General features: G+C 44.1%; 1 protein-coding gene across 1 annotated transcript in view; it reads left to right on the top strand.

The window, feature by feature from the left end:
- The window catches only part of LOC139548935 (alpha-2-macroglobulin-like), a 36704-nt gene that overhangs the window by 10862 nt on the left and 8134 nt on the right, over positions 1-17708 (top strand). Inside the window, exons 15-34 of the mRNA XM_071358908.1 lie at positions 2919-3068; positions 3629-3865; positions 4134-4215; positions 4302-4455; positions 5477-5702; positions 5858-5984; positions 6621-6742; positions 6913-6964; positions 7114-7197; positions 7489-7665; positions 8109-8190; positions 8485-8641; positions 10796-10870; positions 12687-12852; positions 12947-13143; positions 13454-13669; positions 13876-13994; positions 14461-14551; positions 14776-14844; positions 15040-15145. Of these exons, the coding sequence (XP_071215009.1) occupies positions 2919-3068; positions 3629-3865; positions 4134-4215; positions 4302-4455; positions 5477-5702; positions 5858-5984; positions 6621-6742; positions 6913-6964; positions 7114-7197; positions 7489-7665; positions 8109-8190; positions 8485-8641; positions 10796-10870; positions 12687-12852; positions 12947-13143; positions 13454-13669; positions 13876-13994; positions 14461-14551; positions 14776-14844; positions 15040-15145 (2689 nt within the window). The remainder of the gene's footprint in view (positions 1-2918; positions 3069-3628; positions 3866-4133; positions 4216-4301; positions 4456-5476; positions 5703-5857; positions 5985-6620; positions 6743-6912; positions 6965-7113; positions 7198-7488; positions 7666-8108; positions 8191-8484; positions 8642-10795; positions 10871-12686; positions 12853-12946; positions 13144-13453; positions 13670-13875; positions 13995-14460; positions 14552-14775; positions 14845-15039; positions 15146-17708) is intronic.

Genomic DNA, 17708 nt, shown 5'->3' with positions numbered 1-17708 from the left:
AGATTAGGGAGACCGTGAGAAGTACTCCCTGCCCTCTCCCAAATCTCCCAGCCTAGCCAGGTCGGCACCGAATTTTGCTCAGACAGTCTGTGTTTAAGATACTATAAAGATATATTGTACAGATATATTGTTTTACCCTAATTCTGACTAAAACTACACATCATTAATAATAATTTTAGGATTCTAATCAATTTCATACAACTATATGTTTTCAGGGTGGAATATTCTAATCATTAATTTAAACATATAAATTCCAAGAACAAAAATCTTTAGCAAGACTTGAAAATGGCTGTCTAGCAATGATCAACAATCAACTTGACAGAGCTTGAAGAATGTAAACAATTTTTATGGGCAAATATTGTACAATTGGGCTGTTGCGGTGACCGTATTACCGCCGCTCCATCGATCATGAAGGCAGTCAAATTCCACGTGACCGTTTAGTCATGTTAATTAGGCCTCCAAGTTCTGATGCTGCTGATGGTCATTAGTAGCCTACCAAACTTGCTAACTGCCTGGTACTCGGCACTCTATTGTCCCTCTAATCACTCTGTCATCAATGCAAATGTGTTGAAAATCTAATCAAACACTTAATGAGAGCTCATGTTGCAAAACATTTCTATAGGCTATGCAATTGCACGAGAAAACAACAGTGGTTGCCTCTACTAAAAAGAGGAGGATTCCATCAGCTTTCAATAGACTAGGCCTACTATATTTATTTCTCAACTTTCCTAATATTAAGCACATTGTTTATCTTTAGAACAGGAGTATAGCCTACCCAGCTGGACTGAAAATGAACCATGGGGAAAGTGTCCTCCATTCGTTATTTAAGTGCATAGATTACATATTTTTTTCCTGCTGCCCCTGTTTCAAGACTGGACCATTATCATGCACCTTTCTAAATCCAAACAAATTTCTCACACACATTATTTAGTATGTAAAGTCAAGATTAAATCAAGAATAGTCTGATGGGTGACAATATTAGCCTATCACTTGTGAATTATATATTATCACTTGTGAATGATGCCCAGCATAAGAAACTGCATTTAAAAAAAATCATAGTCGCACACCTCATGTAGCCTAGTCCATAGGCCTATATGTTTTGATAAGGGTTGTACCACAACTAAAGTGGCCAGTTAGGCTCTAAACCCCATTTTAAGAAGTTAACTGGCATACATAAGCAGCGCGTGAGTTTGGGGAAGAAAATGTTCACAATAAAATGCACCTTTATAATAAAAGCATTACATGCATAATCTCATTTGCGGTCAATTTTGATAATGGTGTTTTCCCGCTAGTGGAACATTTGCGCTTATAGCCTACTTTCATGTGCACTTTGCTGCGCTTATAATTTGAAGAAATAGCTTAATAGTTTATCAACATTTTAAGCTGAACGTTCTGATTTGTTGCGTTAGCCACAATGCGTCAAAATTCTTTTTTTTTATGCTAGTGGTTGTATTAATTTGGGATTTATTGCACCCCACAACTTTCCCAGGCTGTTTTGAATATTTATGTATTGCACGGAATAGAATAGGTCGACTTTTGTACTATAGGGGATAGAAGATTGACATAAGCTAGTGCTTTTGCTGTTCGTTAGACCTACTCATCTTGTTGGCTGACAAAAGGTAAATGTGGACAGTTCTTCCATTGTCTTCAATAAGCACCACGGAATTGGATAAGGACGAGCGCAGTTGCGGCCCCGATGTGTCTGTCTTCACTTGTAGCCAGTGAGAAAGACCCGATCACGTGACGTAGAGCCATGTCAGTGAGAGGCGCAGTCGAAGGGCACAATGCAGCACTCCGGGCCGCAAAAGGCATGGATTCTTTTTAGGGTGCATTACGGCCACAAAGGGGATGCCGCCGTGAAATGTGAGGCATTATCAAGTGCTTGTCAAATTGTGAATGAGAGACTATTGGAGTGTGTACAGCCTGCGCTATCAACAAAGCAGAGCTTATGCCTTTCAAACGACTTTTCAAATCATCATTAGAGTCATCATGCAGCCTTACAATGTATTAAAACTCAAAACATATAGCCCAACGTTTGTCGAACAACTGAAGTTAAATTAATAACTCTAAATTAAGCATATAGGAGTACCTATTTCTTTGTTAACCTCTCACCACAGAATAGCCACATATGCGCACTCCCTCAAATCTTTTGAAGAAAATATTTATATTTTATTCAGCTTTGTTCAATTGTATTGTTCATACTATAAAATAATATCAAATAATGCCATGGAATTATAAGCAAATCATGTCTGCTAATTAACTAGTGTAACTCATAGCCACATCAGGACCTAACATAAGGACAACTCAGAGTATGCTGTTCTGTTCTTCTGAAATAGGTCTAAAGAAACATGATATGAAGAAAATATAGTCTGTCTAAAATAAATAATGGATTTATTGTGAAGGTGTAGGCTATATTACATGGATTTATTAGACTTTTTAAAAATGGATGTATGCTATGTGTGTAAGCCAGGAGATGCTAAACGATTGTTAATTAACGGTCAATTACCGTGAGACCGACCAGTTATTTGCTTGACAATCACCGGCTGACAATTTTTTTTGACTGCCACAGCCCTAGGTTCGCAAAACTCAAAAAGACTCACAGCTTTAATCGCCACCAAAGGTGCTTATACAAACTATTAACTCGGGGGAGAAATACTTATGTAAATTAGATTTCTGTATTTCATTTTAAATACATTTGCGATCTTTTTCTAAAAACGTGTTTTCACTTTGTCATTATGGGGTTGTGTGTGTGTGTGTGTGTGGATGGGTGAGGAAAAAATACATATTTAATCCATTTTGAATTCGGGCTGTAACACAAAAAAAATGTGGATTAAGTCAATTGGTATGAATACTTTCTGAAGGCACTGTAGATATGTTTAAACATTTTCTGTGATGTCTCCTGCTTTTCTCCTCTCCAGGTGTCCCTGAAGTTCTCGTCCCTCCAGGAGTTGCCAGGGGAGAAGACCTCTCTGAGCCTCCAGGCCCACCCAGGGTCTCTGTGTTCTCTCAGGGCCATCGACCAGAGTGTGCTGCTGCTGCAGCCGGAACAGGAGCTCAGCCTAGACTCTGTACGTTCTCCATGGTCCTGCATCCCAAATGGCTCCCTATACCCTATGTAGTGCACTACTTTTGACCAGGGCCATTGGCTCACCACACTAAGCTGAAGCCTAACCATGATCACACCACCTTTGGCATTGTTTTTGTGCACCCATGTTTTTCAAGATAGGATTTGGCTCATTTTCAGCTTCCTCTAACCATGTATTAACCACTGTCTGATACTTAAAGTTTAGAAGTTTCAACTTGTGGGACTATTTCGTTGGTTGTCTTGTACCACTCAAGCAAAATCGAGTACAGATCAAGTATTTGTCATATGTATTTAAACCAGGTGTTATCCTATGCACTGACCTTGTCCTAACTATGTACTGACCCTGTAACCTCTGACCACAATCTGACCATGCACCGACCACAATCTGACCATGCACCGACCACAATCTGACCATGCACCGACCACACTCTGATCATGCACCGACCACACTCTGATCATGCACCGACCACATTCTGACTGTGTCAAGATGCTGCGGATTATAAAGTCAGTATTACTAGAGGTATATTACTTCTCTCTCCGCAGGTCTTCAGTCAGCTGCCTGTTCAGAAGTTGTCTGGATATTCATACAGAGTAGAAGACTTTGACCCCTACCCATGCCGACCATTTCCTCCAATCGTTAAAGAGGAGATGGAAGTGCCCCCTCTACCTGTCCCTAAACTGTCCGAGGAGTTAGAAGCACCACCCGTACCTGACAGGAAAAAACGCTCAGTCTGGTTTGTCCCCAACAATGACAAAAACGATGTTTACAACATCTTTAAAGTAAGAGGATCAAATAAGTTTAATGTTATTGTTTTTGTCTGTTTGGAATATGGAAAATGTATAAATAAATACTTAATATTTAAGTAAGAAAGTAGACACTGGATTAATTAAAATGGAATGCAGTCTGTGAAGACGTATACACCGTATCTATAAAAATGTTTGGGTTTTTAAACCAATACCCACATAATTTAGCAAAACTGAAATACAGGTATGATATGGCCTTTACTTACGGACACTGTTTTACAATTGTATGTACTTTTCATTTTAGGAAGTTGGAATCAAGATCCTGACCAACTCTGACGTGAAAAAACCTTACCACTGTATTATACCCTTTTCAATGGAATATGACGGTATGGTAGAAGAGAGTATGATATATTCTAATGTGTGAACCTTTCTAGTCTTAACCTAATAATAAAGGATTTGTTTCTATTTTCAGCTATCCGAGTTAAATCAGTAGAAGAAATTGATGCTCCAGTGTCAATGGCCAACATGATGCCAGAGACTTCAGCCGCTAGAGCCTCTGACGGGCCTAAGGAGACCATCCGCACGTACTTCCCTGAGACCTGGATCTGGGACCTGGTTCCTGTGGGGTAAGCTTTGTGACAGACGCCATATTTGTAGTCCAACATTACATCCCTTTCCATGGGGTGCTGGGCTGACACTGCCTTGTAATGGGGTTATACTGAAACTACATGAATGTTTTTGTCCATTTACATTACATTTACATTTAAGTCATTTAGCAGACGCTCTTATCCAGAGCGACTTACAAATTGGTGCATTCACCTTATGATATCCAGTGGAACAACCACTTTACAATAGTGCATCTAACTCTTTTAAGGGGGGGGGGGTTAGAAGGATTACTTTATCCTATCCTAGGTATTCCTTAAAGAGGTGGGGTTTCAGGTGTCTCCGGAAGGTGGTGATTGACTCCGCTGACCTGGCGTCGTGAGGGAGTTTGTTCCACCATTGGGGTGCCAGAGCAGCGAACAGTTTTGACTGGGCTGAGCGGTAACTGTACTTCCTCAGAGGTAGGGAGGCGAGCAGGCCAGAGGTGGATGAACGCAGTGCCCTTGTTTGGGTGTAGGGCCTGATCAGAGCCTGAAGGTACGGAGGTGCCGTTCCCCTCACAGCTCCGTAGGCAAGCACCATGGTCTTGTAGCGGATGCGAGCTTCAACTGGAAGCCAGTGGAGAGAGCGGAGGAGCGGGGTGACGTGAGAGAACTTGGGAAGGTTGAACACCAGACGGGCTGCGGCGTTCTGGATGAGTTGTAGAGGTTTAATGGCACAGGCAGGGAGCCCAGCCAATAGCGAGTTGCAGTAATCCAGACGGGAGATGACAAGTGCCTGGATTAGGACCTGCGCCGCTTCCTGTGTGAGGCAGGATCGTACTCTGCGAATGTTGTAGAGCATGAACCTACAGGAACGGGTCACCGCCTTGATGTTAGTTGAGAACGACAGGGTGTTGTCCAGGATCACGCCAAGGTTCTTAGCACTCTGGGAGGAGGACACAATTGTCCAAGGGGTAGGTTTATTTATTGAATTGACCATGTCATGTGTTCTAATGTTAATATACATTTTGTGTTTTTATTGCGCCCTTTTCACCACTACCAGACATACAGGAACAGTGAATGTTGAGAAGACTGTCCCTGACACCATCACTAAGTGGGCTGCAGGGGCGTTCTGTACTTCCCCAGTGGGTTTTGGCCTGGCTCCCAACACTGGCCTCACTGCCTTCCAACCCTTCTTTGTGAGCCTGACGCTGCCCTACTCTGTCATCCGGGGGGAGGTGTTCACACTCAAGGCCACAGTGTTCAACTACCTCTCCAAGTGTATCATGGTAAGCCCTCCCACTGTCTCTTTCTTTACCTCTCCAGTCCCACTTCATTTGGATAGTCCCTGTAGACCTATAGACGCTCTGACATTTTAAGGACGAGAGAAGAAACGCATGGAATCTAGTAAAGACTTGCGATTGACCCCATGTATTTCTCCTAGGTGAAGGTGACTCTAGCTGAGTCGAACCAGTTCACAGCCAGGCCATGTGAAGGCTGCCAGTACACACTGTGTCTGTGTGCTGAAGAGAGCAGGACCTTCAAGTGGATCCTCACCCCAACTGCTTTAGGTGAGCCATACAGTACTCTCTGTCAATCTATCACAAGGCTCTTGCAATAGACTCCACAGTTACTCCCTACACCTTGGCCCTTACCCCCTAACCCTTCTCTAAGGTTTAAGAAATCCAGACTCTCAATTCATGCAAATGTTGAAAGGTTAGGACCAAAGTGGAGGAGGTAGGATGTGAATTGTTTCGTCTGTGGCACCACTGTGGTGCCTAAGGACAGGGTTGTTCACTTTGCACAGCTCTTGTCAGACTGAAATGTAAGAATATTCAATTATTTATCTTATTGACATGGCTCAAATAAATTCCTTGTATATATCCTAGCCCTGTAAAGAATTGTTGACAATGGCTTGTACTAACAAGTCAAGAGGGATATCTGATGACATGCTCAGAAAGCTCTCCCTCAGGAGTATCATGGCTATCGGAGAAATGGAGGCAGGGAACGAGGGAATGGAAGAAAGGAAGGAACGAAGAAAGAAAGGAAGGAATGAGGAGGGAAGGCGGGAACAGTTGAGCCAGGGTACATGAGTGACTGAGAGGCTGGAGGTGGAGTGGGTAAAAGGGAGCAAGCTGATGGAGGGGCAGGTTCATCAGTGACTGGTCTAGACTGGAATGTTAATGTTTACCTGGCCTGAACTATAGGGGAGGTGAGTGTGAAAGTCAGCGCTGAGGCATTGAAAACTGAGGAGCTCTGCGGCAACGAAGTGGCCACGGTGCCAGAGAAAGGACGCATTGACACCGTTGTGCAATCACTGCTGGTGGAGGTGAGTGTCTGTCCTGTATAGCAAGTCTACGTTTAATTAACCTTTTAAGTGGTTATACATATAAATTCTATAATGAAATTAACTAGAGTTGTCGTCATTAGACCGTTTTATTTTAGTGCTGAAGAAAGCCAGTGGTCTGTCTTTTCTCAATGTCACTTTCCCTCTGTCAGGCCGAGGGAACCCAGGAGACGGTCAGCCACAACGCTCTGCTCTGCCCTGCAGGTAATCTCCTGACCTCTATCAGTCATACTTTCTCATAACTACCCCGACGATTAAGTTGACGTGCATTTGTTGTGGTTTAGATGACAGATACTTTTTAATTGGTTCTCAAGTCACTCAGTCTGTCTCGTTTATCTGTCTCGTGTCACCAGAGGGCCCAGTGGAGAAGGACATCTCTCTGAAGCTGCCTGAGGTGTTTGTGGAGGGCTCTGCCAAGGCCTCCCTCTCAGTACTGGGTGAGAATTCCTCATCTGTTTTGCTGAGTTTTTTTCACACCTAATATATATAGATTTTTAAAGTTTTATAACATTTTCAGGATATGTTTTCCATTTTGGTGCAGATGATTTTTCATCCCTCTATTCATGACGAGAGAAGTTGATATTCAACCTGCAGATCTATGATCGGGATAAGCATGGTTAATTTTAGGGTTAGGGTAAGAAACCGGGATCTGCCGGTCGAATATACACTGCCATTGACTAGAGACCTATGTTTGATTGATTGTCATAATGGTTGGTCTCTTTCACCAGGCGACCTGATGGGTCGGGCCATGAAGAACCTGGACAGCCTGTTGCAGATGCCCTATGGCTGTGGAGAGCAGAACATGGTGCTGTTTGCTCCCAACATCTACATCCTCAACTACCTGCAGAGCACCAGGCAGCTCACCATGGAGATCCAGACCAGGGCCACGGGCTTCCTAGACAGTGGTGAGTGAGCTGGGTCCAGTTCAGTAAGGCACAACATGTTGCAACGAAAATCAAGCAATTATTATCAGACATGTTCAGTTACAGCCTGCACTCCCCGTTTTACTCAATAAAAATGTTAAAATCTCCCTACTGGACACAACCCTGGTGAAATTGACCGCTATCTATTCTGAAGACTATTGCTTAACTTAATGCATAGAATGGGATATGACAAGAGAATTTGCAGTAGGCCTTGTTCTTTTTGAATAATGAGCTGTGATTGAACAGGACTCTGCAAAGATCAACACTGTTTGACAGTTTGTCTGATCCTGTGTGCATCTCTTCTCTGACTAGCAACAACCTGTTGTATATACGTATTTGGCTCTGAACCAGTTAACGTCACCTTCCACATACAGTACAAGTCCCTAGAAGGAGTGTCTTTGTTCATTTGGCCATTTGTGTTGCAGGCTACCAGAGGGAGCTCAACTACAAGCATGACGATGGCTCCTACAGTGCCTTTGGGAAGAGCGATGAGTCTGGAAACACGTGGTCAGTTCAGTTGTCCACACAGTCATAATACCTTCTCTTAGATGATTCCTCAATTTACATTTGTTTGTTATGAAAATTACATTAGTTTAAAGGGGGTTGCAGTATGTAATCAAGGTAGGAATGTGATGGTCTCAAACCATACTAGCATGTGCTATGGCAAATATAGAGTTGGCTTCAGCACATACAGTATGGCTACTAGCTACTGTTATCTAGAGTCTATGATCCATAGTTTAGGCTAGGCTCACGACATCTAGTCCGTGTAACTCCAGTGACATCTGACCTGTGTTCTCTCAGGCTCACCTCCTTTGTGCTGAAGTCCTTTGGAGGGGCCAAGCCCTACATCTTTGTGGACCCCGCCCACATTGCCCAGGCCAAGGCCTGGTTGGCCAGTCACCAGCAGACGGATGGCTGCATCGCGTCAGTGGGGAAACTCTTCCATAACGGCATGAAGGTAAAGGGGAGTCAGAGCTCAGTGGGAGTCAGAGCTCAGTGGGTAATAAGAGGAGTATTATACTGCTGCCACCAAATGTGACAAGGTAACGTTAAGGGCAGAGATTCAGCAGGAGGTTCTGGTGCAAGTGTCCCATTCTATTTAGAGTGCAATGGTGGAGTCTGCATAAAATCCTAGATAACTAGCAAACAAAAGACTTGATAATAATACATAGTCTAACATCAAATATGAGTACAGTCGTGGCCAAAAGTTTTGAGAATGACACAAATAATTATTTTCACTAAGTCTGCTGCTTCAGTGTCTTTAGATCATTTCTGTCAGATGTTAATTTGGAATACTGAAGTATAACTACAAGCATTTCATAAGTGTCAAAGGCTTTTATTGACAATTACATGAAGTTGATGCAAAGAGTCAATATTTGCAGTGTTGACCCTTCTTTTTCAAGACCTCTGCAATCCGCCCTGGCATGCTGTCAATTAACTTCTGGGCCACATCCTGACTGATGGCAGCCCATTCTTGCATAATCAATGCTTGGAGTGTGTCAGAATTTGTGGGTTTTTGTTTGTCCACCCGCCTCTTAAGAATTGACCACAAGTTCTCAATGGGATTATGGTCTGGGGAGTTTCCTGGCCATGGATCCAAAATATCAATATTTTGTTCCCCGAGCCACTTAGTTATCACTTTTTCCTTATGGCAAGGTGCTCCATCATGCTGGAAAAGGCATTGTTCGTCACCAAACTGTTCCTGGATGGTTGGGAGAAGATGCTCTCGGAGGATGTGTTGGTACCATTCTTTATTCATGGCTGTGTTCTTAGGCAAAATTGTGAGTGAGCCCACTCCCTTGGCTGAGAAGCAACTCCACACATGAATGGTCTCAGGATGCTTTACTGTTGGCCTGACACAGGACTGATGGTAGCGCTCACCTTGTCGTCTCCGGGCAAGCTTTTTTCCGGATGCCCCAAACAACCGGAAAGGGGATTCATCAGAGAAAATGACTTTAACCCAGTTCTCAGCAGTCCAGTCCCTGTACCTTTTGCAGAATATCAGTCTGTCCCTGATGTTTTTCCTGGAGAGAAGTGGCTTCTTTGCTGCCCTTCTTGACACCAGGCCATTCTCCAAAAGTCTTTGCCTCACTGTGTGTGCAGATGCACTCACACCTGCCTGCTGCCATTCCTGAGCAAGCTCTGTACTGGTGATGCCCCGATCCCGCAGCTGAATCAACTTTAGGAGACGGTCATGGAGCTTGCTGGACTTTCTTGGGCACCCTGAAGCCTTCTTCACAACAATTGAACCGCTCTCCTTGAAGTTCTTGATGATCTGATAAATGGTTGATTTAGGTGCAATCTTACTGGCAGCAATATCCTTGCCTGTGAAGCCCTTTTTGTGCAAAGCAATGATGACGGAATGTGTTTCCTTGCAGGTAACCATGGTTTACAGAGGAAGAACAATGATTCCAAGCACCACCCTCCTTTTGAAGCTTCCAGTCTGTTATTCGAACTCAATCAGCATGACAGAGTGATCTCCGGCCTTGTCCTCGTCAACACTCACACCTGTGTTAACGAGAGAATCACTGACATGATGTCAGCTAGTCCTTTTGTGGCAGGGCTGAAATGCAGTGGAAATGTTTTGGGGGATTCAGTTCATTTGCATGGCAAAGAGGAACTTTGCAATTCATCTGATCACTCTTCATAACATTCTGGAGTATATGCAAATTGCCATCATACAAACTGAGGCAGCAGACTTTGTGAAAATTAATATTTGTGTCATTCTCAACTTTTGGCCACGACTGTACTTTACATACTTCATATTGCACTGACATGTAGGATAATGTACTGTTCAGGAGGACCTTAAAACCCCACGTGTGCCCTAAAGGAGCACATACTGAGTACAACAAGAATCCCAAGCATGTTTTAGCCAGTCCTGAGAACACACCACCTCCCTAAAGGGACCTCAGTCTGACTGACTTGTCCCGACAGCTTTTGCATCTCCAAAACAGTACTCTTAAAATTATTTCCCACCTGTTCTTTATCTTTGCACCATTATCATTTGAATGTTTTAAACACTGCAATGATTTTACCTGACATCAGTGACTTTGAAACTCTGTAACACCTTGGAGTACTGTATGACGTTTACTGGCATCCTTTGTTGTCATAGGGAGGGGTCGGGGATCAAGTGTCGCTCACTGCCTACATCACCGCTGCACTGCTGGAGCTGGATGGCAACACTTCTGTGAGTTATCACCTCTTTCCATATCCAAGTATTTAAAAAAAATATATATATATTGATCATCCTTGAGGTGTTTATACAAGTTGATTGGAGTCCACTTGTGGTAAATTCAATTGATTGGACATGATTTGGAAAGGCACACACCTGTCTATATAAGGTCCCACAGTTGACAGTGAATGCCAGAGCAAAAACCAAGCCATGAGGTTGAAGGAATTGTCCGTTGAGCTCCGAGAGAGATTGTGTCGAGGCACAGATCTGGGGAAGGGTACCAAAACATTTCTGCAGCATTGAAGGTCCCCAAGAACACAGTGGCCGCCATCATTCTTAAATGGAAAAACTCTTCCTAGAGCTGGCTGCCTGGCCAAACTGAGCAATCGGGGGAGAAAGGCCTTGGTCAGAGAGGTGACCAAGAACCTGACGGTCAGTCTGACAGAGTTCTGGAGTTCCTCTGTGGAGATGGGAGAACCTTCCAGAAGGACAACCATCTCTGCAGCTCTCCACCAATTAGGCCTTTATGGTAGAGTGCCAGACGGAAGCCACTCCTCAGTAAAAGGCAGATAACAGCCCACTTGGGGTTTGCCAAAAGGCACCTAAAGACTCTCAGACCATGAGAAACAAGATTCTCTGGTCTGATGAAACCAAGTTGAACTCTTTTGACTGAATGCCAAGTGTCACATCTGGAGGAAACCTGGCAACATCCCTATGGTGAAGCATGGTGGTGGCGGCATCATGCTGTGGGGGTGTTTTTCAGTAGCAGGGACTGGGAGACTAGTCAGGATCAAGGCAAAGATGAATGGAGCAAAGTACAGAGAGGTCCTTGATGATAACCTGTTCCAGAGCGCTCAGGACCCCTGTTTTGCCTCTGGAGAGGCCTGAAAATAGATTGCCATTAGGTACCGAGATGAGATCCTCAGACCCCTTGTGAGACCATATGCTGACACATGCACATTTGTGGCCTGCTGGAGGTCATTTTGCAGGCCTCTGGCAGTGCTCCTCCTTGCACAAAGGCGGAGGTAGCGGTCCTGCTGCTGGGTTGTTGCCCTCCTACGGCCTCCTCCACGTCTCCTGATGTACTGGCCTGTCTCCTGGTAGCGCCTCCATGCTCTGGACACTACGCTGACAGACACAGCAAACCTTCTTGCCACAGCACGCATTGATGTGCCATCCTGGATGAGCTGCACTACCTGAGTCACTTGTGTGGGTTGTAGACTCCGTCTCATGCTACCACTAGAGTGAAAGCACCGCCAGCATTCAAAAGTGACCAAAACATCAGCCAGGAAGCATAGGAACTGAGAAGTGGTCTGTGGTCACCACCTGCAGAACCACTCCTTTATTGGGGGTGTCTTGCTAATTGCCTATAATTTCCACCTTTTGTCTATTCCATTTGCACAACAGCATGTGCAATTTATTGTCAATCAGTGTTGCTTCCTAAGTGGACAGTTTGATTTCACAGAAGTGTGATTGACTTGGAGTTACATTGTGTTGTTTAAGTGTTCCCTTTATTTTTTTGAGCAGTGTATATATATTAGGGATTTTGTCCAATTCTTCTCTGCAGATTCTCTCAAGCTCTGTCACTGTACACAGTATATACACTAGTTAATTTATTTATATTGCTAACATTATTCGGGACTCATACCTGTATTAAAAACCTGATAAAAGGTCTGGGTTGTGTTCATTAGGGAGCGCAATGGAAAAGCCATGAACATTTTGCAACAATGTGCATGTTTCTTATTGAAACTGGGAGGGAATATCTGGATCAATCAGTGTTCCTCTGTTTGGTGCCTAATAAACACAATCCTGTTGTATGTGGGTGTGTCAGGACCCCATGGTGGAGAAGAGTCTGACGTGTCTGAAGGCAGCAGTGTCTGACCAGCTGGAGAACACCTACACCATGGCCCTGCTGTCCTACACCTTCACCCTGGCCCAAAACCAGGACATGAGGGCCAAGCTCATCACCCACCTGGACAAGATAGCTGCTACCTCAGGTATGTCTTGTCTCTTGGTGAAAATGTCTCTTTCTACCTTTCTGTCTGCCGTAAAACGGTCACTGCCGACCACTGACAATGAAAATTACCACAGGTGGCAATCGTCACTGGGAGAGAGCAGAGGCTTCTGGGACGAAGACGGACTCTCTGGAGGTGGAGATGACATCCTATGTGCTGCTGGCGCTGCTCTCCGGTCCCACCATGCCAGGCTTTGGGCTGGACTACTCCACTGGCATCGTCCGCTGGCTGGCCCAGCAGCAGAACCCCTACGGAGGCTTTGCCTCCACACAGGTACTTTGTTGGTCTGGTAGATATTCATTCACTCTAGAAACTCATCTGCCAATCGCTCCTACTGTTAGTACATGGCCAAACATGGATCACACCAAATCCTTATTTGTATATGAAATGTAGTAAATTGGACATTGTATTAAAGCTTTACAATCATTTCATAACACAACACATGGATTTCCTTGAATTGTTGTGCTTCATTTTACAATCTTCATATGTATTGCTTTATTATATTGATTCTCTCCATTCATACCCAAGCTATAGTCGACCCGGATTTGATTTTGCAACAGTACTTCCCTCCCCCTGTCACCAGGACACAGTGGTAGCACTGCAGGCCCTGGCCAAGTACGGTGCTGCCACCTTCAGTCCAGAGGGCGCCAGTACAGTCAGTGTGAGCTCGGCCGGAGGCCTGAAGATGGAGTTCACTGTGAATCAGAACAACAGGCTGCTCTATCAGGAGGAGCAGCTGAGGGAGGTCCCTGGAGACTACAACATCAAGGCAAAGGGCAAGAGCTGCGTGTTTGTGCAGGTCAGGCTCCAGTCATTTTCCCTTTGCTGCCTCTCAGTACTGCATGTACTGAGTATCTGGTTTGTGTTCAGTAGAGCACACTGTTGCACAAAAACTAACGTTTCATCCTTAGAATTTCAGCATTAATGGAAATGCATGTGTGCTACTGTACATTGAAATGTCTATGTTGATTTCATGCATCTCAATAGTATCGTCTGTCTTTTCAGATCGCCATGCACTACAATATTCCCCCTCCTCCTGACTTCTCTGCTTTCAACATCTCAACACAGACGCTTGGGAAATGTGACGGCACCAAGAAATCTCTGATAGTGTCTGTGGATGTCAGGTACAGTGGTATTCCTTTTACCTTTGAAATAGCAGCTGAAAAAAATGACAACCACCAGTTTGTAGATGCATTTAAAATGCATCTTTAAAGCTGCACTATAACTTTTTGGGCGACCTGACCAAATTCATGTAGACATATGAGTTATAGATCTGTCGTCCTTATTGACAGCAAGTCTAAGAAGTGTTAGATCTGTTCTATGTACGCTATTTTTATGCTTCCCATTCTTAAGTATCGTTTTTGCGTCTTTTACTTTCGGTTTTGAACAGCATAAAATAAAAAATGTTTGGTTACTGAAAATATATTTCAAAGCGGTTTAGATGGTACAATGATTTTCTTGCTTGTTTTGTCACAAACTTAACTTAAGCTAACTAGTAGAATTTTAGCAATCAGGAAATGGTGGAGCGATTTCTGCATATTTGCACCTTTAAGATAATATCCATCCTTCATCTGACTGTGTGACTGACAGGTACAATGGTCGGCGAGAGGAGACCAACATGGTGATCATCAATGTCAAGCTTCTCTCCGGCTTTGTCCTGGACAAATCCTCCCTCGGGCCTGTGAGTCAATAAGAGAACCTCAGTTAATCAGGGCCAGGAGTTTTACCAGTTTGGGGAACACTCCTGGCCCTAAGTATAATCCCCTTGAGGATTAGTTAATGTATAAAATGATAATGGCATCTGTTCTAATTGTAAGTATTATCGTTTTGTCAATGCCAGTAGTTGTCCTTTGAACGTATCAGTTGTACTATGACACTATCTTATCCTGTGTTCTGTTCTTCCAGTTGAAAAATGACCCCACTGTCAAACGTGTTGACCTGGAGGAAGGACATGTCATCATCTACCTAGATGGGGTAGGAACATGCCTGTTGCATCTAAACGGGGCTGTCTTTATCGGTTACAGAACTTAGTTGGATGTTGTCTCATCTGCATCTACACACTGAACAGTAACATCAAAGTAAGACTGTAGTGGATGTTTTATACAGTAGCACTATGTGAATCTATAACATTGAACTGCAATGTCAAATGTATTATTCCTTTTCTTCCAGCTCAAGCAGAAGGAAACGAAGACGTACAGCCTGGCCATAGAGGAGGATGTGCCTGTGAGGAATCTGAAACCAGCTGTGGTGAAAGTGTATGACTACTACCAGACAAGTAAGAATTCCATCTTAACACAGACAGCAAAAATGTCATCTCTTGTGCAGAAATCCTTGTCTGGCAGTGAAAAAGTTAATTCAGCCTCATTTTACTGCCTTTAAAAGAAAAAAATACATGGATCATATGGCTGACTTGCTTAAACAAATGTGGTTTCTACTGACATTTGAGATGTACAAACTATGGCATAAGGGGAAGACGAGCGGATAAGAGGCAATACGTAATTTCGATTAAGACATTAATGAGAGAGCTAGGACGGACGTAGTCAATTTAACTTTGTTCAGCACTTTTGAAATGTACATAATTCAGAACATGGGCGTTCTGACAGTATTCCCTGTACACCAAGTCAGAACCGTAGGATAAGTAAAAGGGGCATATAAGCAGACAATGAAAGCTCTTCAATATTCAATGATTACATTTCTCTAAACAGCCTATAGGCTACATGTGCACCACCAAGTCAGAACATTAGCCTAAATTATGAGGGGGAAAGGGACCAAATTATTAGGGTGAGGCACATGGGCTACTAACAGCTTACTATACAACATACACTTAGTATTCCTTTCTTAGCTACAGTATATGTATCTCCCTGGCATATTACATAATTTATGCAGCAGCATACAATACATTTTCCAACTTACCTTGTTGTGCTGTGCTCACTTGAACAGGAAGGTGGTGCAGCGGGCCATCGTGGGGAAATTTTGTCATCAAAGTCTGGCATTCTATGGATTTCAAATCACATTATATTTGTCACATGCGGCGAATACAACAGGTGTAGAGTAGACCTTACAGCTGAAAACTGTTGTTCTGATTAAAGAAGCAATAAAACTGTCCTTCTTTAGACTAGTTGAGTATCTGGAGCATCAGCAGTTGTGGGTTTGATTACAGGCTCAAAATGGCCAGAAACAAAGACCTTTCTTCTGAAACTCGTCAGTCTATTCTTGTTCTGAGAAATGAGGGCTATTCCATGCGAGAAATTGCCAAGAAACTGAAGATCTCATACAACGCTGTGTACTACTCCCTTCACAGAACAGCACAAACTGGCCCTAACCAGAATAGAAAGAGGAGTGGGAGGCCTCGATGCACAACTGAGCACAAGGACAAGTACATTAGAGTCTCTAGTTTGAGAAACAGACGCCTCTCAAGTCTTCAACTGGCAGCTTCATTAAATAGTACCCTCAAAACACCAGTATCAAATGTCAACAGTGAAGAGGCGACTCCGGGATGCTGACCTTCTAAGTAGAGTTGCAAAGAAAAAGCCATATCTCAGACTGGCCAATAAAAATAAAAGATTAAGATGGGCAAAAGAACACAAAAAAAAATTTAACCACCTTTTGCTCCCCAATTTCATGATATCCAATTGCAATCTTTTCTCATCGCTGCAACTCCCCAATGGGATCGGGAGAGGTGGAAGTTGAGTCATGCATATCCGAAACATGACCCGCCAAGCCGCACTTCTTAACACCCGCTCCTTTAACCCGAAAGCCAGCGCACCAACCCCCCCCCTCCCCCGGCCATACCCTCCCCTAACCCAGACGAAGCTGGGCCAATTGTGCGCTGCCCTCGGTCACGGCCGGTTGTGACACAGCCTGGGATAAAACCCCAGGCTGTAGTTACGCCACAACACTGCGACACACAACACTTAGACCGCTGCGCCGTTCGGGAGGCCCCCAACAATGCAATTTTAATTAAATAAATATTAAATATTTACTAAGTAAGCGTAACTAACTGAAATTTAAGAGCAACAATAACGAGGCTATATACAGTGGGTACTAGTACCGTGTCAACGTGCGGGGGTACAGGTTAGTCAAGGTAATTGAGGTAATATGTACATGTAGGTAGGGGTAACGTGACTATGCATTAATAATAAACAGCAGCGTAAAAAAGGGGGTGGGGTTTCAATGCAAATATTCTGGGTAGCCATTTGATTAGCTGTTCAGCAGTCTTATGACTTGGGGGTAGAAGCTGTTAAGAAGCCTTTTGAACCTAGACTTGGCACTCCAATACCACTGGCCGTGCGGTGGCAATTTTTAGGGCCTTCCTTTGACACCGCCTAGTATAGAGGTTCTGGGTGGCAGGAACTTGGCCCATACGCGCTACCCTCTGTAGTGCCTTGCGGTCGGAGGCCGAGCAGTTGCCATAGCAGGCGGTGACCATTCTCTCGATGGTGCAGCTGTAGAACTTTTTGAGGATCTGAGGACCCATGCCAAATCTTTTCAGTCTCCTGAGGGGGAATATGCGTTGTCGTGCCCTCTTCACTCTTCATGTCTTGGTGTGTTTGGACCATGATAGTTTGTTGGTGATGTGGACACCAAGGAACTTGACGCTCTCAACCTGCTCCACTACAGCCCCGTCGATGAGAATGGGGGCGTGCTCGGCCCTCCTTTTCCTGTAGTCCACGATCATCTCCTTTGTCTTGACCATGTTGAGGGTGAGGTTGTTGTCCTGGCACCACACTGCCAGGTCTCTGACCTCCTCTCTATAAGCCTACCACTGTTGTGTCACCAGCAAACTTAATGTTGGAGTTGTGCTTGGCCACGCAGTCATGGGTGAACAGGGAGTACAG

The sequence above is a fragment of the Salvelinus alpinus genome, chromosome 22 (assembly GCF_045679555.1).
Source record: "Salvelinus alpinus chromosome 22, SLU_Salpinus.1, whole genome shotgun sequence".
NCBI lineage: Eukaryota > Metazoa > Chordata > Actinopteri > Salmoniformes > Salmonidae > Salvelinus > Salvelinus alpinus.
This window is presented reverse-complemented; position numbering and strand designations above follow the sequence as displayed.